This window comes from Ruditapes philippinarum, unplaced genomic scaffold, assembly GCF_026571515.1.
Source record: "Ruditapes philippinarum isolate M1 unplaced genomic scaffold, ASM2657151v2 ctg5417_1_1_1_1, whole genome shotgun sequence".
Lineage (NCBI taxonomy): Eukaryota > Metazoa > Mollusca > Bivalvia > Venerida > Veneridae > Ruditapes > Ruditapes philippinarum.
The window spans coordinates 53,328-79,880 of record NW_026861693.1 but is presented as its reverse complement, the minus strand read 5'-3'; the positions used below and the strand labels follow the sequence as shown (position 1 = coordinate 79,880).

General features: G+C 31.1%; 2 protein-coding genes across 2 annotated transcripts in view; one reads left to right on the top strand and one right to left on the bottom strand.

Moving 5' to 3' along the window:
- Positions 1–113: 113 nt before the first annotated feature.
- Positions 114–11,129, bottom strand: LOC132716539 (general transcription factor IIE subunit 2-like). The gene is made up of 6 exons (XM_060699834.1): positions 11,043–11,129; positions 8,326–8,722; positions 6,396–6,570; positions 5,256–5,366; positions 4,639–4,712; positions 114–1,511 (listed from the first exon to the last, which is right to left on the bottom strand). Exons 2-6 carry the CDS (start codon positions 8,698–8,700, stop codon positions 1,371–1,373), a joined length of 876 nt encoding a protein of 291 aa, XP_060555817.1. The 5' UTR covers positions 8,701–8,722; positions 11,043–11,129; the 3' UTR covers positions 114–1,370.
- A 5,307-nt stretch (positions 11,130–16,436) lies between these two features.
- The window catches only part of LOC132716538 (VWFA and cache domain-containing protein 1-like), a 45,784-nt gene continuing 35,667 nt past the window's right edge, over positions 16,437–26,553 (top strand). Inside the window, exons 1-2 of the mRNA XM_060699833.1 lie at positions 16,437–16,976; positions 25,789–25,851. Coding sequence (XP_060555816.1) covers positions 16,650–16,976; positions 25,789–25,851 — 390 coding nt within the window. The 5' untranslated portion in view covers positions 16,437–16,649. The remainder of the gene's footprint in view (positions 16,977–25,788; positions 25,852–26,553) is intronic.

The following is a 26,553-nucleotide window of genomic DNA, read 5'->3' as shown; positions in this document are numbered from 1 at the left end:
TAATGATTGACACAGATGCTACATTTGTGGTACTATGAAAAACTGAGTGTTGGCAAAGGCAGAAACTGTGGGATCACAGCGCTATAATTTCTACAGTAATTCACTACAACAAGTGCTTTTCCCATTCTTTTATTACTAATATGTAAAACAATTTGTCATACAACAAATAACATTCTCAATGGCAATTGTTTTGATAAACATACAGCATATTGATAATCATTGACATAAAGTTTAAATGATGTAAAAAAGAAAAACAAAAAATAACCTACATTTTCATAATTCTGATTCTGTCATCAAATCTTAAAATTATTTACTTTACAACAAAGTATTCTTTTATTTGTCTAGATACATTTCAAATATGTCTAAAAGTTGAAAACCAATCTTCTATTCATATATCATAACACAATTTCTTCCAGTACACATTCACTCGCAGTGACATTTCAGTCATGCCTCTGATGAAGAGGATAATCATCCTTACCAATAAATAAAGTTGTAGCTGTTCAAACCAGAAATGATAAAAAAATCAAAGTTGTAAATTGGTTTACTTAGAACTAATTAACTGTAAAAGAAATGTAAATACACTTTCAAAATTAACTTTTGGAATTTATTCTTTTCATTTGCATTTATACCTCAAAATGATTTTAAAAGCATTTTTTGTAACAATTAATGCCTTTTAACAACTAAATTGGGAAAACATTGAGAAAAGTAACAAAACTTTAAGACATTCCCTTTCTGTCAGATGATAATACATTATGTATTAAATTAAAAAGAAATATGTATATACCTTAAAACTGGTATGAAATAGTTTTTTTCTCCCAATTGTTTTGTTAATCAGAAAAGTGCCTATAGTTTGGTCTCTGTCCTATGCAAAAACTTATCACTGTCTAAGTTAATCTTACTTTGTGCTTATAATGCATGTATTACAAATACAGCAGCACTCGTATGCATCTACAAGGTATCTTTCTTCATTAACGCCTCTCTTTGAACCTTACCTCCCTAAAATAGTTTAAATCAACTTTGTCCATCTTTCAATCGGACAAAACCATTTATCATTTTTAGGGAAAATTTGTAGTGACTGTATAGCAAACAGTGCAGACCATGATCTGATGGCATGACAGTACCAGCTGATCTTGATCAGCACTGTTTGCATGAGTACATTAAGTTGCTGCCAGCAGACGTAATAATGTATCATATCAAAAAATGAACCACAACTGCAGTTTGACTGCTACAGACCAAAAAATGACTGCATCATACAATTCCCAATGTGCATAAACATAGTGCAAACATTCAAAATATCCTTTCAAATTGTTGGGGAAAAAAGGTCCTTCCGAAGGTTAGGTATCAACTCTGATTATACACTAGATACATGATCAGGAAGTAAATTTGCTGGCTTTAAATTCACCATAGTCCTGTAAAACTCCCTCTAAATGCTCGTTATGTTTCTTAAACGATCTTTTACCACCTTTCTTCTTCCTCTTTTGAGCTGGTGTCACTGTTTTAAGTCCCACATCCTGTAAACATAAACAACATTTTCATTAGATAAGGGCATTTATGTAATTTAGATTAATATACAGTTGCTTAACAGATGTTATATAACAGTAAGCTAACATCCATTTATACTGGGCCATGTAGCATGTCAAATATCTTTATAACTAATAATATATATGTATTATGTACATGTTTTTTTTAGCTTTTAACAAATGTACTGTTGCATCAACAAAACAGACATTTAGTACATAAATTATGCATTTAAGTGGTGGTTATTACAGAAAATCTTCGAACCCTCAGACACAAGAAAACAAGATGGCCATGATGGCCCTGAGGTCGCTCACCTGTATATAGGCCCCCGGAGCGGGGCCAGTTTAAACCCCAGAGCTTTTATTTGAACAAACTTGGAAGACACTCATTAGAAGATGTTTCACAATGTTCAGTTTTTACTACACACATGTAATGAAAAACAATGATCTCATCCGCCCCCTTCCCCCCCCCCCAGGGCCAATTTTCACCCAAGGGCTTTTATTTGAACAAACTTGGTAGACATCCATAAGAAGATATTTCATGCTAAACATCTAAGCTCTAGCTCATTGGGTTTTTTAAAAGAAGATTTTTAAGTTTTTACTACACACATATAGTTAAAAACAATGACACCCCTGGGGCGGGGCCAGTTTTGACCCCAGGGCTTTTATTTGAACAAACTTTGTAGACGTTTACTAGAAGATGTTTCATGCTTAATATCTAAACTCTAGCTATTTAGGTTTTTTCAAAGAAGATTTTTTAAGTTTTTACTATATGCATATAGGGAAAATCAAGACCCCCCGGGGCGGGGCCAATTTTGACCCCAGGGCTTTTATTTGAACAAACTTTGTAGACAACCATCAGAAGATGTTTCATGCTGAATATCTTAGCTCTAGCTCTTTGGGTTCTTTAAAAAAAGAATTTTTAAGTTTTTACTATATGCATATAGGGAAAATCAATGACCCCCTGGGGCGGGGCCAATTTTGACCCCAGGGACTTTATTTGAACAAACTTGGTAGACACTCACTAGAAGATGTTTCATGCCAAATATCTAAACACTAGCTATTTAGGTTTTTTCAAAGAAGATTTTTTAAGTTTTTACTATATGCATATAGGGAAAATCAAGACCCCCCGGGGCGGGGCCAATTTTGACCCCAGGGCTTTTATTTGAACAAACTTTGTAGACACTCACTAGAAGATGTTTCATGCTTAATATCTAAACTCTAGCTATTTGGGTTTTTTCAAAGAAGATTATTTAAAGTTTTTGCTATAACACATATATAAGGAAAATCAATGACCCCCGGGGCGGGGCCAATTTTGACCCCAGGGCTTTTTATTTGAACAAACTTTGTAGACACCCATTAGAAAATGTTTTCATGCTGAATATCTTAGCTCTAGCTCTTTGAGTTCTTTCAAAGAAGATTTTGTAAGTTTTTAACTATATGCATATAGGGAAAATCAATGACCCCTGGGGCGGGGCAATTTTTACCCCAGGGCTTTTATTTGAACAATCTTGGTACACACTCATTAGAAGATGTTTCATGCTGAATATCTTAGCTCTAGCTCTTTGGGTTCTTTAAAAGAAGAATTTTTTTAAGTTTTTTACTATATGCATATAGGGAAAATCAATGACCCCCTGGGACGGGGCCAATTTTGACCCCAGGGATTTTATTTGAACAAACTTGGTAGACACTCACTAGAAGATGTTTCATGCAAAATATCTAAGCTCTAGCTCTTAGGGTTTTGTAAAAGAAGATATTTAAAGTTTTTTCTTTCGGTTGCCATGGCAACCAGAGTTCTGCATGGAATTAAATTCTTTGAACAATTTTTAAAGGTGACCACCAAAGGAACATTCCTGTGAAGTTTGGATGAAATTTGCTTAGTGGTTTATGAGGAGATGTCATTTAAAGTAAAAGTTTACGGACGGAAGACGGACGAAAAGCGATCACAAAAGCTCACCCTGTCACTTTGTGACATGTGAGCTAAAAATGATTGAAAGTAATGAAAATAAGCTGTAAATGGAAATTTAGAAAATAATATTTCCAACACTCAAACTCATGTGAGTCATATCTTATCTGACACTTAACTTCTTAAAACCTAGTAGCACTTAGTATTGGAGCAGAATTGTAGGGCTTACTTTAGTAAGTGTTTCAAAACTTTTATTTCAATTACATGTATAAGTTATTTTTGCTGCTTTCTATATTTTGTTGGAAGGGCCAATTCTCTAATGTTGTTAAAACTTTTGGCCCGACCCTTTTGCTTTTTTAATAATAACTATAACATCCATGTAAAAACTGTAAATTTATTTGTTACTGTTTTGTAGTATACATGTGACAATGTATCTGTTTTTGTATAAAATGTAAAAGCAATAAAATATGATTAAACTAAACTATTTTGTTACAGACCATGACTCGTTTCAATAAAACATTGATGGTTAGCACCTGCTCTGGGAAATTAATGGAATTCTTTTATACATTTTTATATAAATATATTTTGAACATTGTTCAAAAAGTTTGGAAAATGATTGCCCCCTATAACGTTACCAATCACAATATGCATGAATATATATAGATTTACAAAGTGTACTGTTTATTCTCACTTGAATACACTGGAATGTATTTTTTCGACATTATTTCTTAATATTGAGAAGATATGAGGCATAGTAACGAAATGATGTACGAACAAACAATTATGTTGGCATATTTATCATTCCACCGATGTTAGCTGGCATATGTCCTACATAAAATATAATACATGATAATAGTTCAACCTTTTGGCTCAAACTACCAATCTCTCGAACAAATTTGCACAGGCCCTCCGAGTTTGAGCAAACGAAGTTTAAGAGTATCTTTGTTTTATTTTCAACCTACATATTTTAGCTAAACTGTGAAGAAAGCTTGATTAATGAAGCGTATCTAAACCATTCTCAAATCCACTTTCTGGCACTAACTAGTATTGTAATCATATCAAGCAACATAGTCATGACCACAGAAGGACTCTAGCCCAAATCCCTGGGTTGAGAGGCAGACACCTTAACCACTGGGTCACCGCTCCCCTTATTTGGACCTTTCAACAAGAATTATCATATTACCAACAGAATACTACATGTATGTAGCCACTTACCTGCATAGATGTAATGCCCTGTTTTTCTAAATAATCTTCAATTTTTCTTTCATCCTGACCTTCTACAGAAACACCTGAAAAACATGAACAGATTATACATTATACATCAAATTACCAGTGACTCTCTTGGCATTCTATTTTAATTTGGGCTTCAAGATAAACCAACTTTATTAGAATCATATTCAAGGGTTTAATTATAGCTAACCAGTTATCAGCTAAATTTCTCTCCAAAATGTTTGGTAATTTCACAGAAGTGCAGACTGGCCAGGCTCTATACTGGTGGCAAAGGCTAAATCACTTTTGGTTCAAGCAGGTAAGAGTTCTATTTAATGCTTTCAATTGTTTATTGGACAGGCATTTCAGGTGTATACATATTTACAGTATAACCTCAACACAGTAGCCATCTTCAGAGCAATAACTTTGTAACAAAAACAGTATCATTTTATTCTCAAGGTGTGAAAAGCAATAAATTTAACCTTTCGAGATACATGTACAGCTACACTTCTTAGCAACGATTGAAATCTTTCTCTGCCCAAGGGTGTTGCTCTGCTGTAATTGCACTGTATTAATGGATTTTACATAGAAGATTGTAAAAAAAAACAAGATATCAATCTTACCTCTCCATAACTTTGTAAACTCTTCATCAATGTTGAACTGGCAGTACTTGTCATTGTAGAATAGGATCTTCTTCTTGTCATGTGGACGTGTTATGTACAATATACTGTCACCTTCAAAGAAAATGTAAATATTGTTTATTACATGAAGAAAATGTAAATATATTTTAGTACATGTTTATCAACAGTACTACTTTTGTTTGCAATTAAAATGTCATGGGATTAAAAAGTAAGGTGGGAAGTACATGTATTCGTGACAGCAAAATTCATTCAATTTAAGAAATGTGTGTCATTTGTTATACTCAACATACATCATAACATGTGTTTTTATATTACAGGAAATTACCCAGGCTCCTTTTTTCCTTCAACCACTTCTTGTTAAGGGATCAAAAAATTCCTAGATATTCTAATTTTGTTCCCAAAATGTTCAAACAAAAATGCTATAAGGTAAGAAAGAAAATCTTTTATAAATTTATTTGACATCTCTCAGTCTGTGCATTCTAAATGAATAAGAGAGATCCCTGTCAGACACCAAAATACACTGAAATGGACAAAATTTCAGGATAATTATGCAAATGAAGTTTCCAAAGCTACACTGTAGCAGATATAAGATAATGCTGAGTTAGTTATAGAAATATAAAACCTTTGACTTTATCAACCCTAATCATGTTTAAGTAGTAAAATACACTTGTCCTATGAATTTGCAACTGTTCATTATTACTGTAAGGAATTTGAAATAAAGAACTTGAAACAAAGTGATCCCTCGGAAGCATTAATCATTTAATGACAACAAAATTTCATAAAAAATTGCAGACTTGGTTTGATTGAGTCTGTACATGAGGGATAATGAGTAAGTGCAACACCCCTCAAGCCCCCGTAGCACCGGCTTGAGCAGTACTCAATTCTCAACACTTACTAGTGCTTGTTTCAATGATCTCGAAGGACCAGAAAAATATAACAACACTGAAGTGAAGTATGGGGCAACTTTTTACAGCTGTTTTTACTGTAAAGGCCCTACAATTTAGCAGCAGCCAGTATATTAAATGTCTGGTCGGACTACAAGGAATAGCAGTATACTGATAGGCCAGGCAGCAATTATCGTCACAAGCATATACATATTTTACAATATACATAATTATATACCTAATTTTTTCAAAGCCTGTTGACAATGGGGTAAACTTTCTTCTATATCGTCCAGTAATAAGCCTCCATCACCATGTAAGTCACACTTCTTGAGTAAATTGAGAAATGCTTTCCGATCTTTGAGTTCATATGTGGGCTTATATTTATACTTTGTTTCTCCATCTTCCTGGACATTCTGCAGAGTAAGAATGGAATAGTAAATAAATTAACTATTTATTATAACATACTTTTCAATGGAGTTTGTCAGAGATATATTTCACAGTGAAATTATCAAAACATTATTTCACTGTTGCCACACTATATTTTGAATGCTAGAAAAAAGTTAAATCCTAAATGAATGAAAATATTAACACAAAAACACTCTGTTACTTGTAAATTACATAACATTACGAGACACAAATAAATATCTGTGGACATCATGTTAAATTGTAACAAAATTCAAGAAAAAACTACCCCAAAAAAAATTCCCAAAAAGAACCCCCTTGGTTTAAAGTCATACCCCTTAGTTTTATGAAGGACAGAGCACAAATGTTTTCCGCAAAAACCCATTTAAATAAACAAGGGAATTATCATAGTATTTCAAAACAAAACCAAAGTCCCCTACCGGTTAAACCCCATCAACATTCTGGAAAAGGGGCCCTTGGGCCCTTCACCCAAAAGTTTCCAATTTTTTCTATTTTAAGTAAATTTTTTGGAAAATTCCCTTTAAAAATGATCCCCAAGGAAAAAGTTTTTATGAACAGACAGACAAAACAGACTGAAGGACCAACCCCTTTAAAGTTAAAAATTTGAAAAAATCCCTGTTACCAAAAATAAAAATTTTTTAAAAACAAATTCTTAAAGAGGGGAAAAATCTTGAATTAAAGATGCAATTTCATAAAAATTTTCAAGCTCTTTTTGACTAATCACAAATATTGTTATATTTGCCATGTTTTAAGCCTATTTGTTGCCAAGGCAACCAATATTTTTTCAAAATAGGAAGAACAGATAAGACATGCATAATCTCCAGACTGCCATCTACCCATATGTCAAGTTTCATAAAAATATTTCCAGTACTTTTTGAGTTATCACTGGATTCAGTTTATGTGTAAAATTTGCCATATTTTCAGTCTATTGTTGCCATAGCAACCAGAATTTTCAACATAGAAAGAAAAGAAAAAGAGGTGCATAATCTCCATACTGCCATCTATCCTGTCTCCATATATCAAGTTTCATAAAAGTATTCTCAGTACTTTTCAAGTTATCGCGGAATCCAGTTTTGTGGACGGACTGACAGACAGACGGGGAGGGTAAACCTAAAGTCCCCTCCGGTAAACCAGTAGGGGACTAATTAAAAAGACTAAAATAAATAGAAAATTTGTTTCTTTTACATGTTAAATCAATTTGTATTTCACTAAATCAGCTATTTTATCTTCACTTCTGGCAATGCCACATATTACACCTAGTGTTTGCTCTGTGAAATAATTCTAATCTTACATGCAAAACTAACAAATATCCTCTACATATCAACTCGAATGAAAAAAGAATCTGTTTTTAAGGGATTCCCGTCTTAAAGGAAACTAGTTCAATAAATACAGTACAATCATATTGAATGATATAACCATAAACATTACAATTAATAAATTACTATTCAAAAAAATATTTTTAGCTCTTAAAAGGTGTCCCTATCAGTATTGCTGTATGGTTCTTAAAATTATGTCATTTAAGTTTTTTTGGACTTTTTCCCCCAAGTTTCACCCCATGAACCCACTTTTTTTTTAAAAAAAAAAATTAAAAATATTCATTTGCTTTTTTATAAAGTTTTAAAAATCTCCCTTTGAAGCCTACATGTAAAAAACCCCCTATTTGTAAAAAATCTTTCCCCAAGCGCTGTTTTTTCTTTAATTTATTTCTTAGATATTTTATCACCTAAAAAAACCCTTTAACTTACCAGAATCTTTGGATTCTTTGGCAAAGCCTCAGTAATTAACCAATGTTTGTTTTTATTTCCTACGTCTAACTGATTTGTCTCGTCCAAAATCTCATCAATACTAAGAGGGTAAGTGTCATTATCCTGATGTCTTTTCTTCATAAAATTCACAACTTTAGCCAGAATTCCAAACTTCATCTGAGAACTACCTGAAGCTGTTTTATAATCAAATGCAGCACTGCTTGATTTTGGTTCCTTTGGTCTCGACGAGGAGACTTTGGCTTTCTTTGCCTTATCACTATCATGACTAGATTTTGATTTTCTCTTCTCAACCGTTGGCTGAGCAAGAGCTCTATTCATAAACTTTGCTCTCTCTTTCAAAAGGGCTGGATCCATCTTGACTTCTTATGTGATCTTCCTGCAGTGTATGTTATAAGTTTAGATATGTCATACTATACATTATATGTTATCTAAATGTATAAATGTCCTAAATCTAATATTCAACTATTCAGTTCATCAGATATAAAAATTTAACCAAAGTTACTTAAGCAAATCTATGAAAATTGAAAGTTCAAGCACTCTCTTCCATTAGGTCATGTTGACCCCTGCCCTTTGTAACCTTACCTTTATAGTTACAGTAGTCACTCAATAACTGCAACTTCATTTAGTATCCATAAATTAGCATTTTCAGACTTTATTTCAAATTTGGCAAAAGGGTTTTACCTATTGAGTTTGCTCAAGAATAATTGTTTATCAAAAATAATTTACCATCAATGACAGCCATAGTTTCTACCACCAAAAATTAAAGATATCATGCAGTTAAAAAATAAAGGCTTCATGAGCAAAAGCATAAACATCGATTTTTAGCACTGGTGACCTGTGCAAACTGATGCCTAAGACTACTAAAAGTACAGGTCGGGACCATTAAATATATGTTCCTACCAAAAGTAAGTTGTAAGTTGCAAAAAAGGTAATATATTGTATACAACACCTTACCAGCCAATCAACAACTTGACAGGGTATGACTAAATACCGAATATGAATTCATATTCGCGAATATAAAGAGAATACCGAATATGAATATTACTTTCATAAAATTTTGGCATAGGGTCAAATATTATACCATAGTGAATATTTGTTACTTGAAAAATTAAAGCATAATTAGTATATTTTATAAGCGTTGTTTTTATATGCATGTATACAGTATCAAATTAATGTTCATATTTGGTATTCTTGTCATTCTGGTATCTTTCTGGTCACAATAATTTGCAACCAATGCATTAAATTCATTTAATTTCATTCAATGACATGATGCAAGTATATAATATTAGTTTTTGTTTACAAAACTATTTCAGACCAAGTTCATTTATATCTATTTAATATTCATATTCGATATCCTCGTTCTTATTCTGTCACGAATATGAATTAAATCTTTACAGTACAGTACTGTATAGCGAGTCACAATAACTATATTACTTAGCAAATTTAAACTGTCATCTATGTTTAAACAAGGTTTCATTTCAAGTTATAGTTTGAAATACCTATTTCTATACCTTTGTGAGCTATTTTATATACTGTTTAAATACTATTTAATTTTAATAAATAGTAAGTTTCATGTTCGTCATTCTCGTTCATATTCGGGTAACTTTTTGGTCACAGTAATTAATTTACAACCAAAAGATCAGAATTTATTTTCTTTCATTAAAATACATATGATACAAGTAATAGTCTCTGTTGACGTAAGTAATCCCATAACAGCTGATTTTAAGAAAATAATATTCATATTCGGTACTCCCGTTCATATTCGCGAATATGAATTCATATTTGGTATTTAGTCATACCGACTTGACACATAATATTAAGGTAGGAAGACATTATATCATCAATTTCAGAGTACTCCTAATTAGCAATGAAAATAAAATAACAGATTCGAAATAACTTTCTTGTGAATAATGCAATTTTAAAGTTATCTCCAGTAAGTTTCTTCTCTTTATTTTGGGGTTACAGTAGAATCCCTACTTAAGACCACTCCAAAATTAAGACCACTTTGGACCAGTCCAAATGGTGGTCGTAATTGAGCGTTTTCACTGTATATATTATTTTATGTTTATATTTTCTTAATCAATTTTGTATAAAAAAGTAAACATGTTTGCATACCAGTTTATAAATTGCTTATTTACTTTAAGTGAAAATAACTTTTACCACCTAAACTACCTGCATAGCCTTCTTCTTCTTCTTCTTCTTCCAATATATACTGGCCACCTTCAACTAACTGAAGTTTACTGCCAGGTTAATGCGCAAGACGGAAAGAAAGAGTAAAAAATAGTGAGGAATATATACAGTGCAGGTTAAAAACGGACAAGAGTGTGGTTTAGATATAGAGTTGGGACAGATGAGTACGGAATGACTCAACTGTACCGGCTGACGTAGCGTCTGGAGCCTGTCATTCGTTTTCAGTAATAACAAGACGAATGTTCTCTTACACATGTATGCATTCGGAAAGCATCAAAGTCTAGGTTTCCAGAAAGGCTTTGACTCAATTGGAGATACAAAGATAAAGCCGAAAACACCTAAAACTGATAAAGAGTGAACTGGTAAAACAGTGAAAATTTCGGAAAAAGAATTTTTTTCGAATCTTTGCCTGTTTCTTGATCAGTTTGGGTATTAAAATTATTTTAAATACAAATAAACACAGTATTTTCATCTTTCAAAACAACTTAATGATTATAAGATCTTACCTTGAAAGCTGAATTTAAAATGAAAGATTTCTTCCTACAGAAAAATAATAAACACAAATTTGTTGTTGTTGTTGTTGTTATCATTGTAAATCGAAAAAGCGCATATTCGAATTAATATCACGTTGAGCAACCGCACAACCATTATGGCATTCGATTGATTCGCGTATAAAACTGTCAAATAAACTTTGTAGATTATGTTCTAACTAAATATTTGTTGTTACTTGAATGAAAAATGGATCGTTACTCATAATATACCGTGAATGATGCAGGTACCGCAAATAATTTTGTACTCTACTGTAGCCAACGTCAACCCAAAGAATGACAGACTATTCTCTCCCTTTCCAGTTCCTCTCTCTGACGGTTCTCTCCCTAACCGTTTCCTCCCCTGACGGTTCTCTCCCAAATTTGAAATATGCAGACAGTTCTCCCCCATTTTTCTTTAAGTTATCATTTTAGTTTTGACTTAATCTAATAATATTTCTTAATGAAGATTTTTAAAAGAATGTGGTTGATATTAACTGCATTTTATGTTTTATGTTTATCAGCTGAAAAAGTGTTTGCAAATTTAAAACCTTTTTGGGGTATTTTAATCCTATCAACACCTTCATTGTGAGAGTTATAGATTATTGGACAGTGATTGGACACATGTAATTATGTTAAGGTCTAGCTTGTCAATACTTATTCATCAACACCTTTTCACAGCTATTTTAATCTAATCAACACCTTAATTGATTCTTGAGTAATGAATTAATAAACACCTCAATTATCACTGACAGCAAACTTGAGGCATGTGTGTATTGAACTCCTTTTTTCATTATACAAAAGTATGAAATTTAGCAATTAAAATTCATTAATCTTTTTTTTTTGCTTATAAATTTCACATTTATTTATTAAAAGAAAAAAAAGAAATAATAATATCTTATGATTATCCTAATCAAGTAAATTATTCATTAATTATTTTCAATGACTAAACACATTAAAAAGTATACATTACATCTAATTAAAAAAAATCAGAATAATTAACTAATATGCTAAAAAAGTTTTTCTAATTTAATTTATATCAATTGATAATAAAGTTACCAATTTATTGAACATCTAAATACTTCAGTAAAATATTTTTTCTCTAATTTATATAAATTTATAATTAACTTACCCATTTATTGTTGCTGATGATTCTAACAAAATTGTAACTTGAATTAAACACCTAAATACTTCATAAAAGTATTTTTCTCTCTAATTTATATCAATTTATATTACACTTACAAATTTATTTAACATCTAAACACTTCAGTAAAATCTTCTTTTTTTCTAATTTATATCAATTAATAATAAACTTACCCATTTATTTATCATCTTAATACTTTAATAATAATAAAAATAAAAATGGGGAGGAACTGTCTGCTTATTTGCAAATATGCAGACGGTTCTCCCCCAAAATAGGGAGAGAACCGTCAGGGAGGAAACGTCAGGGGAGGAACTGGAAAGGGAGAGAATAGTCTGACTACCAACCCAAATACACTCGTACATCCATTAAACCTTCATTTCGGTCATTGCTTATATTGCAATTCGATTTATGGTGAGGAAAATATCAACATAGCAAATTTCTATAAATATCCTCTGTATTTTTTAACTTAAAGATGTACTAGGCTCATCTTTGAGTAAAATATTTTTGTTGCAGAAATTCATTGAAATCTAGGAAATTCATACTAAATATGTCTTATTTGAATAAAAGAACACACAAAATGTGTATTGATAGCTGCATTCCATATTATAGGTCAAATAAATTTAGTCATTTCTTTAAAAAACCGCCGATTTTTTAACGACACAATGTATTCATACTGTATTTACCTTTAGTGTGTAGAGTTAAAACATGACGTATGTAGACTTTGTGTACTATGTGTGTACTCAGAACATGTTTAATTTACATTTACAAATATAATGTCTAGGATTTATCACTATTTTCAAATATCACAACTTTAATTGCATGTAGCAGAAATTTAAAACACGAAACTAGAGCTACAAACAAAAGTACGTAACCGGGTCAATTTCTAGGTCAACTAATATCAAAGTTCAAAACTGCACCTGAATCTGTGCCGGTTGCTCAGTTTTTAATGTTGTAGCTCTCATTACAAAAAATATAGGTCAGTGGTACAAAATCTAGGTCAAATTTCAATTCTGCGTCTGAAACTTTTCATCATAGCTTTATCTCTGATTACATAAAGTAGGTCACTTTGTCAAAATTAAAATCTAGGTCAAAGTTAAATTCTGCACTTACAGTCCAAATTTCACTTTTTAGATCTGTTTTCATAGAAAAGGTCACTTGTTCAAAATCTAGGTCAATTAATGTCAAAGTTCAATTTTGCATCTATAGCATGAAGTCCAAAATTTATAGCTGTAGCTTTAAAAAAAACAAGAGCAGTCAGTGACCACACGAGTTGCCTGATGATTTCATTCAAGGGTAATAACTCATCCAAAATCATTAAACTGGAAAACTTGCGAAAGTACTTGAGTTACCAATCAATCCTGTATAGTTTCATTGAAATTCATTTGTAGTATAAGAGGTATTGTCCGAAAGATAAACTTTAAAAATTATAAAAAAACATATTAGAGAGTCATAACTCTGACAAAAATCATTGAACCAGAAAATGCCGACAATAGCACAACTAGACCTGGTATTGATCATTCCTGTAAAGTTTGGATGGAATTGCACCAGTAGTTTCTGAGGAGTAGTCCGGACAAGTTTTGTGACAAACAGTCAGACAGACAGACAAAATCACTTGGCTACTTTGTAATTGTATTATATATCAGCTTCTGTGTAGCTGGCAACACAAAAATCATTAACAGGCCAAAACAGTTTTTATGCAAGGGCCATAACTATCAAAAATCATCAAACATCTAAAATGTGCAAAAAATTAGCTAGCAATCAATACTCTTAAGTGTCATTGAAATAACATTAGTGCTATAAGAGGAGTAGTCCGGTCAAATTTTAAAAATCAAAATTATTAAAAGGCCATAACTCTGACAAAAATCATTGAATAAAAATGTTGATGAGATGCACAACTAGACATGATATTGATCATACCTGTAAAGTTTTGATATAAATGCACCAGTTGTTTCTGAGGTTTAGTCGAAACAAGCTTCTGTGTAGCTGGCACCACACTCAGACACACACACAAAACCATTTAAAAGAATGGCAAATAACTCTGCAAAAAATCATTCAAGCGGAAAACCCGTGTAATATGCGCAAGGACTTGAGGTACCAATCAATCTTGTAAAGTTTTACTGAAATTGCGTTAGTGGTATTAGAGGAGTTGCCCGGGCAAACCTAAAACATAAAAATTATCTAAGTGCCATAACTCTAACAAAATCATTGTACAAAAAAGCTATTGATATAGTATCAGCCTAGATTTCCAGACGAAGAGGAATATCTTAGTCTGTAAAAAAGCATCTGAATAGGGAAAGATTTGCTTAAAAATGATTATGAAGAGAGGCTTAAATATTATAAGAAAAAAACTACAATAGATAAAGCCAAAAATATAATTATCGCCGTTTCTGGACGGCGATATACACAATTAACACGATTTGAACAGTTCTACCTGTCTTAGGTCAATCAAATGTAACAAATGGACGTCAAAAACTTCAACAAAGGATGTGTAAATGGACTCGCCCAACCGCCATGTTTGTCGGTTTACTTATTCGTACGGTAGCAAGACACCCCTCATATTTTGAAGACAACTCACCCCTCAAGACACTTCAACCCCCCCCCCCCCCCCCAAAAAATAAAAAAATCAGTAAGATACTTCACGCCTTATCCAGTTTTTTCTATAAAGTATAAAAGCCAACAACATAATGCTTTTATATCATATGCTTATTTTAATTATTTTTAGAATTATTTGATTGATATTTTTTTTAATTAAAGGACAATAAACAGCCATTTCGAAGAGTAAATATTTGTTTAGTAAATAATTCAGAAACAAATAACATATGTAATAATTTCTTTAAATCATTTACATATAACATGCAATAAAACATAACATTTTACTGGTTAAAAAAAAACAACACATTCTTATAAACGTCCATAAATTAATCCAAAACCCTCTGTCCTTAATTCATGATCATCGTATTGTCCATTGTTATACAAATCACTTTCATCCATTAAGTGTTTATTGCATTTCACCTTGTTTATTCAACATGTTGATTGGTTGTTTATTCAACAGTTATCTCATAATTGATTAGATAATTGGATTAAAAAGGTATCATTGTATGAAAATGAAAAAAGAATGAATAAACAAATAATATTGTATGTAAAATAAATAAATAATATTGTTTGAAAAATAAATAAATAAATAAATATAAAATGAATATAAAATGAATATAAATGAATGAATGAATGAACGAACGAACGAACGAACGAACGAACGAACGAACGAAAATATTTTTCCACTTATTGTAATAAATAAAAAAGAACAATTTGTATTTTTCTTACTTAAAAAGTGTTGCTAACAAAGTAAGTAAACTTACCGGTATCACATGCTATGTGTTGCCAGTTCAGTTTGTATTCGTGTTATGCTTTCAGATCATTTAAACAAGATACTGCCAATTAAAGACACAAAGGAAGTATGAAAGAGATTATATACTTAATATATATCAAAGGAAAATTCACACACAAAGGTTTACACACTTCAATAGAAAGAATATTCTACAATTAGTTATATCACTTTAATTGAATAAAAGTGTTAAATAGTATAAAATAATAGTATAAAATATACAAAAATAAAATAAGAAATAAAGAATTTACTTACAAATAACTTTGTGATATGAGCCTTTTTTAGGGCAAAAACAACAATATATATCCATTGTCTTTGGTCAATTACATGATAAAATAATAATGATATGTTAAAACAATAAACATACTCAATCACTATTGAATACATTTAACATTTTCTACATCAATAGTTGTTAAACACAAAATAAAAATGGGGGGGGTGAAATATGTCTCAATCAAATTTCTTAAAATGAGAGGTTAACTGTCTGAGGGATGAAGTGTTTGTAAATCATTCCTACAACTTAAAGATACCATTATCAAAGTACGAACTCAGTACCAGTCTTTAAATAGGCTATTGCAGGATAAACACAGCAAATTGCAATATTTTTTGCTACATGTTATTCGATCCTGATTAGAGAAATTAGTTTGAATTAGGGTACTGTATACATGTATTTTGTTTTCTTACCAAAATTATTAAAATTGGTCAAGAAATAAAAAAAGTTAGATGGAGGAGCCGTGCCATGGAACCAATTGACATCCTTTCGTCGTTTCCACCTATTTTCACTTTTTAGATGCTCGCCGTGTTTTTTTTTTAGATTTTATCCGAAACCGTGGTTGTTCTAGCTTTGCTAGATTATTGTGTATTGATATGGAACAGGACGGGACCGTTGTTTAATTAATTATACAATTTGTGCAACCCACAGTTAACGGATAGTTACATTATTACTAGCAATTGAACAACATAGCATGGCTTGTATTTTGTGCCATTTTCCTTCTGTGAAGAACTCCGTGATTATTTGAATATGGATTTATTTACTTCTTAATTGACCTAAATTACGAAAATGGCGACTGTAAGAGTAGGTCAAAGCAGATCTGTTCCTTTGTCAACAGTGCTTTTGAGGTACTTTGTTTTCTTGAATGTGTGTTCAGCTGTCAAGTGTGTCAAAGACTGGGATTCTAACAAATTGAAAGGATCAGGCTTGACTCTGAAAGATCTAGGGAACAGTGAAAGTTTGACTAAATTATTTGCAAGTGATGGTTATTTTACAGACACTACACAAGAAAAAGTAAAGCCATTTAATGGAATAAGTATACAAAATGAAGCCCAGAAGCTCTCAGCAAATCTGAGATTAGTGAGCAATGAAGAGATTGGGGTCACAACTATGCAGGTAAAGTATTTTTTTAATTTGGGTAGTGAATACTAACATCTGATCAATAAATTTATAAAATTATGTCATTTTTATGTTTGCAAATTACAAGTATGGATCTGTTTGGTATAATGCTAAGTTGACCTATTATACCCCAACTAAGGCTCCGACGTTTACAATTTTTTGTAAATAATTACATGAATCAGGGTTCTCGGGGACGCTTATTTCGGCGTCCCGGTACGCATGTTTATTGCAGCTGGACGCAAATATTTCAGAGCAAGGATTCCACGTACGCTTAATTTTGCCCGGGGACGCATAAACATTACCGATTATTTACAACCAGAAATACACAAATGCGTCAGCGCGTGCCAGTCTATAGGTAGGCGGTCCTATGCACATCGACCCGTGAAGCAATTAGCCAATCAGCGATAACGCTTCCGATCATTATCACGCAATAGTGATCAGACTAATGTTTACACGCGCTGTACAGTACAGTACATGTAATAACCAGATATATGACGAGGTGATAATTTTATATCTTTGATCAACAGTTGATTGGAAATTAGCAAATTTTACCGACAAAAGGATAAAATTATCGACTATTTACGCCGTAAGTTTAAAGACTGTTTTCTCAAATTACAATTGAGTGTAATTTTGAATGATTGTCGAATATTTTCGGCATTATAATGAATGTCGAATATTTCGGCATTTTCTAGGCACAATTTTGCTTTAGTTTCATTCTTGCAAAATCTTTCTATAAGAGTATTAAGAATTTAAGATATTGTGCCTAAATGCCAGGTACACATACGCTTTTCTCTATCCGAAAATTGATCCCGAACATCGGCGATTTCACGTTCGCCAGAAACCCTAAAATTTCGCAAAAATTCTCGGTTACCAAGCCAAACATGCGAATGAATTGTTTCTTTATTATTTAATCAACATTAAATCTTTAAATGTTGATCTTCAATTTGCCCCCTTTTGAAGATATTTGCTAAAATAATCGTCGATCGGATGAATCTCTTACACACTGTGTGAATCTGTACACGATTTTCCTATTCATTCCGCTAAACGCTGCCTCTATACATTTACGTTTTTTTTTAACAAATATAAACTTTTTGTCTTAAGAGTGGACTTATTTAACCAGAGAAAAATTTGATTTGGTATTAAAGTGAAAAAAAAAACAATTTCAATTGGTTGATGCATTATAATGAAATAATTTCATAATAAATATTAACAACAAAACAATAATTATGCTATGTAGTTCAGAGTTTCTTTTGAATAACTATTTACTTTGGAAGTCTCTTGAACATTCAAAATATCAGCAATGTTATTGTAAACATTGCATGACTAATCTGTAAACATATTAATTGCGACGCGCTTTTGGACTCCAACTTTTTTAGGGTTGGGAGTCCATGGACTCCATGTTTTAAAGTCCTAGTGAGAACCCTGATGAATGCTAAGAACCGAAACGATACCGTTTAAACAGTGGTATGTCTATGTTATTAGTATGTACTATACTACACTATATATTCGAGTCGCCAAATGATGACATACTTTCTATTTTTGATACATGTACAAATAAACAATGTGATTGTGTCGGCACACATTTTCCGCAATGTATCCCCATTTCGTTCCTTTGAAAGATCAAATGCAAATCAACTTTACAAAAAATGTATTATGTCACAAGCGATTATTGCAAGGTGATGCTGTGTGGAGTGTTGTAAACACCCATTTTCAGTTTTACTTTGGAATAAACCAATAAGAATTGATAAAATCCATGATTACAGGCAATGATTAAGATATTTTGTAAGACAATATGGTCATTTCGATTAAACAGTAAAAAATATCGTTTACCACTGAAAATCAAAACAAATCCATTTAAATGTGTAACAGTGGGGGCCTTAACCCCAACCCCGGGAAACCAATGTGTATTTTAATATTGATGCATGCTAATTGGCACTCCTTTAAATTATTTGAGTTTTAACATCACAGATTGACCTTAACGTTATTGTGACTGTCTGTCATCAGTGATAGCCATAATGTACTTCGAATTAAAGATGCAAGATTTGAATTAGTTGATAAAAGAAAGTCTAACTGAAATATATTTCACAAATTGTGTTATATCAAACAATAAGGGTACTTAAGATGTTAATCCATTTTTAGTGTTTTTGTTTTCGTTTCATTAAAGCACTAACTTTAAATGGAATTCTAGATATTAATAAATTATATATAAAAAAAAATATATCTCACAGCATTTTTTTGTTACAAATGTACATACAGTATGTATAATTATATTATGATGCATATCATAAATTTATGCGCTTAAGCTATGTTATCACTAAAACTGTACTAATTGGCAGAAAGCAACAGAAGGAAAAAATATTGTCACAGTAATAAGCAAAAAAAAAAGAAACATTGAAAACTATAATAAAAAGCTTTTGAGAAATAAAACCAAACTCTGAACATTGGAACTAAATGTGTGAACTGATAAAAGAATATGATTCGGTTTAACCAAAAAGTACATTTTTCTTAAGTTTGATTTTTATTTAGATATTTTGGCTCATCAGTTGCAGTTAAATTTAAAAGGAAGGTTAGTGGTTCTATTTAGGTGCCCACATATTATATGCCTGAATTAATGTATGTAATGGGTACCCACCAGTAAAGCTGGAAAGTTTTCATATGAATTTCACAGCACAGGGCTTCCATTTGATTTTTAAAAAAATGGAATTCAGAGACTGCAAAATGTCTGACACTGGAAATCACATTATATAGGTAAAAGAATGAAAGGTTTATATTTTGGAAGTCAGGAGTAAATGACTCCCAAACTTACACTTACATGGAAGTCCTGCAGGGTTGATGTGACTTAAACCCAACAGGCAAATTATGTGGGTGCTGAAGTACACTTGTAGGTATTTAAAAAAAGGATGACTTTATAAAAATTATTACCTTATAAATGTAACTTAATTACTTTCCGTGGCATTAGTTTTAAAAATCTATAAGTATAAATCAAAAGAAAAGTACAAACACAAGCCCAGGTCTAGCTTTAAAATTGTATTTTATTATGTTACCCATGTTCTTGACACTTGAAAATTCTCGTAACATAATGCTGGAAGAGAAAAAGCACACTTTAACACTTTTAGAACAATTTCCTTGTAGATTTCTTTATATATTTAATATCTTTAATAAGTGATTGCTAAGCATTTAGATGTATCACATATACATATATTTTATATAAAAGAATAAATATGAATGTCAAAATGGATCCAATTGTCACTATAAAATTTGTAGAAATTTAGAAGTTACAAAGAAGCTTATGTTTGAAGCTAAATATTGTGTTAAGTACAAGTAAATATAATTATGTTTGTGAAGAATTCCCCAATTTTCATTCAAAACAGAGCAGAATTTATCCTTTTTTAAGTGTACACATGCTAAGCCAGCTAAGGTCTTACTTTACCCTAATACTAAGGTATCAATAGAAAAGTTTTTTTTAGTGCCTTGCTTTTTCGCTGAAAATTACAATAACTTTTATCTTAAAATCATATACAAAGATAAAAAGGACAACATTTTATTAAAATGTGAAGAAAACACTGTGTATATTCACTATTCTTAGATTGTAGCCAAATTTCATGGCTGTAAAATGCATGTTTATTCACTCTATTTCTCAGTTCTCTTTATTTGTTGTTTTGGTGTTCTCATTAAGCCACTAATGTTGTCATAAAAATAGCAGAACTAAATACCAGCCTAATATTCTCAAAGCATTTCTGAGAGGATACACATTTCATGCCAGCCAAACACACAAAAAATGATATTAAAGTGAGGCAATCAGCAACCAGGAGATAATTCTTTGCCTTAGAACTCGAGATTGGTAACAGTCTGTAATTGCCAACATCAAACGGTATCAAACGATATGTAAGCTTTAGGGAAATCAGCCATGCTGCACAATATTTACACTTTCTCATATAAACAGAAAAGTTTACAGAACTTTTTTTTTGTATCCAGTCTTAATGTCTTGGGGCAGGAAAACAGCTGAATGATTTTCAAGGGAAATTAGTCTCAAAGAATTTTACCAAGGTGGCAGTAGATTTTTTTTTTTGTGGGATGAATTTTCCCCTCTGTTGACATTTTGTTTTTCATGATCAGCAGCAAGTTGCTTTGGTCCTTGGTGTATTTATTCTTTAACTAGGTTACCTGCTGAATCTCTTAAATGGACTTGTCTCTCTTCCATTTTTGGAAACCACTTCCATTTTTAAAACTGCTTCCATTTTTGAAACCGTTAATTTACAAATTTTGGAAATATCAGATGCAGGGTTTCCACTGGCCAATTTTAATTTTCAGCCATTGCGGAGGGTCCAGGAGGGCGCTCCCTCTGGCACTTGAAAATACCCAATTTACATGTGCAAGGTGTCTAGAGCTTCAACTGTTATATTTTATGGCATTAAAGCATTTAAAAATAATATAACTAATATTTTTCTGACTTTTATTGTCTAAAATCTACATAAATCATATCAACAAATAACAATTGATTTATCATAAATTAAGATGAAAAAAAAAGGTAATTTAAAGTTTCAATCACCAGTATAGAGCCTGGTCATACTGCATGGATGTGACAAGGGTTAATCACATTGGTTTCCAGCATGGTAGGATTTTTATTAAAATGAAATAAACACATATACATGTATGTGCACTACTTTGTGGAAAATTGCCATAACTGCATGATACTGGCTAATTAAAAAGAAAACTAAAAAAAAAATGAAATTAGAATAAATTTTACACTGTAACATAAAGTGAAGCCAATGAATAATATAAAGATTATTATTATTATAAATTGTTAAGATAAACAGGGGCTTTGTAAAAAATATAATATTTAATATATGACAGAAAGTACATGTATCATACATTGTATTATTATGTGAAAATCTTTTCAAGTAAAAATAATTATTTTAAAGTTTCTTTTTAGATATTTTTCTCTCTATAACTTCATGCCAAAAAAAAAAGAAACTAAAAAATGTAAATGAAATTTTCTCGGGATTAAGTATGTATGTTTGGTTCTCCTCTATTTTGTTGTATTTTCTCTTTAGTCTTTGTAAAAAATCTACAGACATGTAATCAAAATAACATTAATATACTGCACAGCAAGTGTCCCAGATAAAAAGATTACTTAGAAGAAACACTGGTAAGGAACTAATTTTCTTAATGATGGAAATTTATGATTTTTTTTACCTCTAGAATTCAAATATAAAAGAGGCAAGGCTCAATTGATTTTATAGGAGAAAAAAGAACACTTGAAAATGGCAAAATAAAACAATTTTTTAAGTTTTGGTTGGTACAGTGCATAGTTAGAACTTAGATTTAAAATTGTGCAAATTTTTTACATTTAACCGCCCATTTAAAGTGGCCTCCAATCAGCTTTTATTTTCTTTTGGAAAAACAATTCAGTTTTATGTTTCAAACTATGTATTTCAGTAATTTAATGATCTTAGAAAAGTGCATCACATCACTTTAAAACCTTCTTCAAAACAGCATCCCAAGAGCTATTTATAATGAGTTAGTGACAGTCGTTTCTAAAAATAAAAGATCAGGAAACAAATTGTCCGCTTCACTAATTAAAATATAGAGAGTGGACCAGTAGATTAGAGGTATTGAGGGGTTTCCTGGTTGTTTGTGTATTATATTGCCAGCAAATTTCATTTCTGACATTAATTCTTTGGATTTGCAATTACATGTTAGTCAAGTATTCATGAGTACTGTTTTAATAATACCGGTACTACAAATTCTATTGAACATGACTTTATATTATGAGATACCATATTGGAAATAACCATATTTTGAAAACTTTTGAACAAAGGGGGAATTTTTTCGAGTTAATTTCATTTATTTGGTACTTGAAAATTAGATTAATTGAATAAGTTCTCCTGAGGGATGTTAATATGAAAATGGAACATTTGGAGTTTAGTGTAGACCTGTGGGCCTCAGACTCTGTGTTACTTCATAATAAGGGCAAGTTATTACCATAACTAAAATTCAAAAAGCAAAGTCTCATTATATGTATTTAGATGTAATTTGGCAGAATGTTATAATCCTATGCCTTTGATCATCCCTGTTTTTAGGAAAGCCTTAACAGTAATGCTCAGTGTGAAAAATAAAATGTCAGGGAACAAATATAAAATATTTCTTATAAAACGATTTAGATTTAAAATGTTGAGCCATAGTTTAATTTTCTCTTTTATAATCCTGTCACTTGCTAAATATCTTTAATTGACTTGTCCATCTTTCAATTTAGACAAAATATTTTATTATTTTAGAGTAATTGCAAAATATATATTAACTGAATTAGTGAATAGTAAACAGTGCCTATTGATCTTGGTCTGCATTTGTTGTACTGGTAAATAAAACCTGTATCAATGTAAGTATTTGGAGATAAAAAACAACAACATTAATCCTTAACTTGCAGACCCAGTATTTGTGAAATGAATAAATTTGCCTTGTTTAAAATTTGGAACTGTCCATTCTAAGCTTAAGGATAACAATCTATAAAGATAAAAAAAACATTAGCAATACCAACAGTAAGATGGTGGACAGACTGCAGTACTGATGCAGTTAAATGAAAAGGGCCAGCTGCAAATTTCAAAGGAACTCGGTAACGGGACCGCAGATTGAAGCTCATGTTTCCTTTCTGTAATGTTTTATCAGGTCAAACAAACAATATGTAAAACCAGTAATGGATCGAAAATATGCGCACGATGCACTGCAAAATGCAGTCCTGTTAGCAAGGCAAGTCAACAACATGAATTTCAGTAGTGTATTGGCCTAATTTTGAGATAACTTTCTTACTTTTATACACACATATATATATGTATATATTAAAAAAAAAAAGGGTTGAGAAAAAAAGAACAAACTGTTCTAATTTACATAGTAAACTAAAAACTTATTTTTGCCTTTTACATATATGTTGTTATTTTGAGATATTTTAGTATAAAGTATTTTCTCAAATCCATTGTGGATTTAATATTAAAGCCTTTATTTTGTATGTAGGAACTATTTAAGACTTAGAGTACAAAGACTTAACTTTGATTACCTTTTCAAAATACATGCGTCAGTAGATTCAATCATTTACCTCTAAAAGAGCGGTCTTAACATTTTCTTTACATTTATAAGCGAAGAGACACATAAAATTGCCGATATGGTGAAAATTCGCCCGATATGGTGAAAATTCGCCCGTAAAATTTATAAGTGTATTCGTACTATTATAATAATGAATAGTATCTCTAGCTTATCAGAGAATACAAAAAATAATTTTGAAAGATTGGATATCAGGTGGTGTCTTTGTTGATCCAGTTTGAAGTAGTATCCTGTATTGTTGTAAGAATGTCTGAATTCACAGTAGCGTACTCTTATTTCATATAAAGCATTCTACAGTCATATGAGAAGTTATTAATGCTGAATTTGTAATATTTGTTGAGTAGGTTGACCTGTTTTGTGTGAGACAGACAGAAAATTTGTCTTTTTTTTTTTTTTTTGGTGAAATTACAAAAGTATAAAAGGTTTTTGATTTGTAGGCATGTTTTAAAATATTGTAGATATTAAGTTTCGTTTATGATAGATAGTCTTGTCATTTTCTTTTGAACGTTTCAACAGTTTACATATCAAGTATGAAAGAGGAAAATGGTTTATAGAAAAATATTGTAACAATTTGTTCTATTATCTTTTTCTCCATTAGTGATAAAACTGAGTCTTTAAGGACCTTTAAAGTGGCCTTCAGTTTTCCTAAAGGTTAAATATGTTATTTTAAGATAAATTGTTTCATATGATTGGCAAATCAAAAGAATTAAGGCGGAAAATGAGATTTGCTGACAATAAAATACATAAACAATAATTAGGAAACCCCTTGATGCCTCTAATTCGGTCAGTTCTCTATATTTAAATTAGTAAAGCAGAGGAATCATTTCCCTTTCTTCTATTTTCTAAACAAACGTCACTGATATATTATAGCTCTTTGGACTCTGTTTTGAAGAAGGCTTTAATAATATGATGCATTTTTCCATGATAAAATTACAAACAGAAAATAAAAACTGAAGGCCACTTTAAGAGAGCAAAAAGTAACGTTAAAAATGTTTCTAGGTGAACGTCTAAGAAATCATTATATTACAATTAAAACTAAAGACTTTCTGAATAGATCTATGCATTTACAATTTTTTTCAGTGTTTCAGACTGTTGATTTACCAGAAATACTATCTTACTTTTAATTAATCATGATTATTTAAATGATAAAAAATTTATTGAATACTTACTGACTTAAGTTATTAACTCTAATGGTCAAGGTCATCTCAAACACAGTAAATTATTTGAACTGGATTCTAGAACTTTTCTTTATACCCCTTTCTGTCTGCTTGTCACTTTAGTTGTATAATTAGTTGATTACCTTTAGGTGATCTATTAGTAAAAAATTCTTTTTGACATTTCATGGAAATGAAATATACATTTTGTATTTTCATCTTTCATTGAAATATACAAATGTATAATGTTAGCACATGAGGTTTAGTAATGTTGTGCAGAGTTTTCATTATTAACAGATTGGGGATATCATCGGTTGAAATGCAGTTAAAATTGTTTATATTTTCAACCTGTAGATTAAAATATCTCCCTTGACCCTTGGCCAAATTGGTTGTTTTCGTTAAGACATAATGTTAATTGCCTCTTAATGAAAACCCTGATTTTTTTTTGTCCCTTTTTCTTGAATTATTTTGGAATTTTTTTTATTTTTTTTTTGTGTTTAAAGAAAGTAACTCTTGTCATTATATGATTGTGATTATTATGTGCTTTTTTTTTTCCCCAGGCTATCTATGACACACTGCCATATACCGATGTGCAAGCTGACTACCGTAATACTCTCAGGGATGTAAGTTGTTTTAATAGTTTCCATGTATTCATACATGCATATTTGAGCCGCGTCACGACAAAACCAACATGGTTTTGCGACCAGCAGGGATCCAGACCAGCCTGCGCATCCGCACAGTCTGATAAGGATCCATGCTGTTCGCTTACCAACCCTTTAACAAGTAGAGACACTGATAGCCTTGGTTTTGTCGTGACACGGCTCATTTATCTTCTTTCTTTTTTTCAAATATTAAATACTAATGTCATTTATTTGAAAGGTTGTTCAGAAAACTATAATTAACCAATATTGTAAGTACAAGTTCTCAGAAAATCATGTATTTTTGATGAAGATTTATTAAAACAGATTAAAATAACTTTTAGGGATTCATTTTGATAAAGTTAATGGAAAATTGGTCCTATTTCTTACAGAGCATTTTAAATTAATCCTCTGTAAATTTGAATGAAAATTACTCCTCCTAGATCTTAACTGTGTTGTACATTGTATGTTATACTGTAATAGATTCAGATTATTTCCTGTATGTTATACTGTAATAGAGCTTAAAATTATTTCCTGTATATTATACTGTTATAGAGATTCAGATTATTTCCCATATATTATACTGTAATAAAAATTCAGATTATTTCCCATATGTTTATATAATACTGTTACAGAGATTCAGATTATTTCCTGTATATTATTCTGTTACAGATAATCAGATTATTT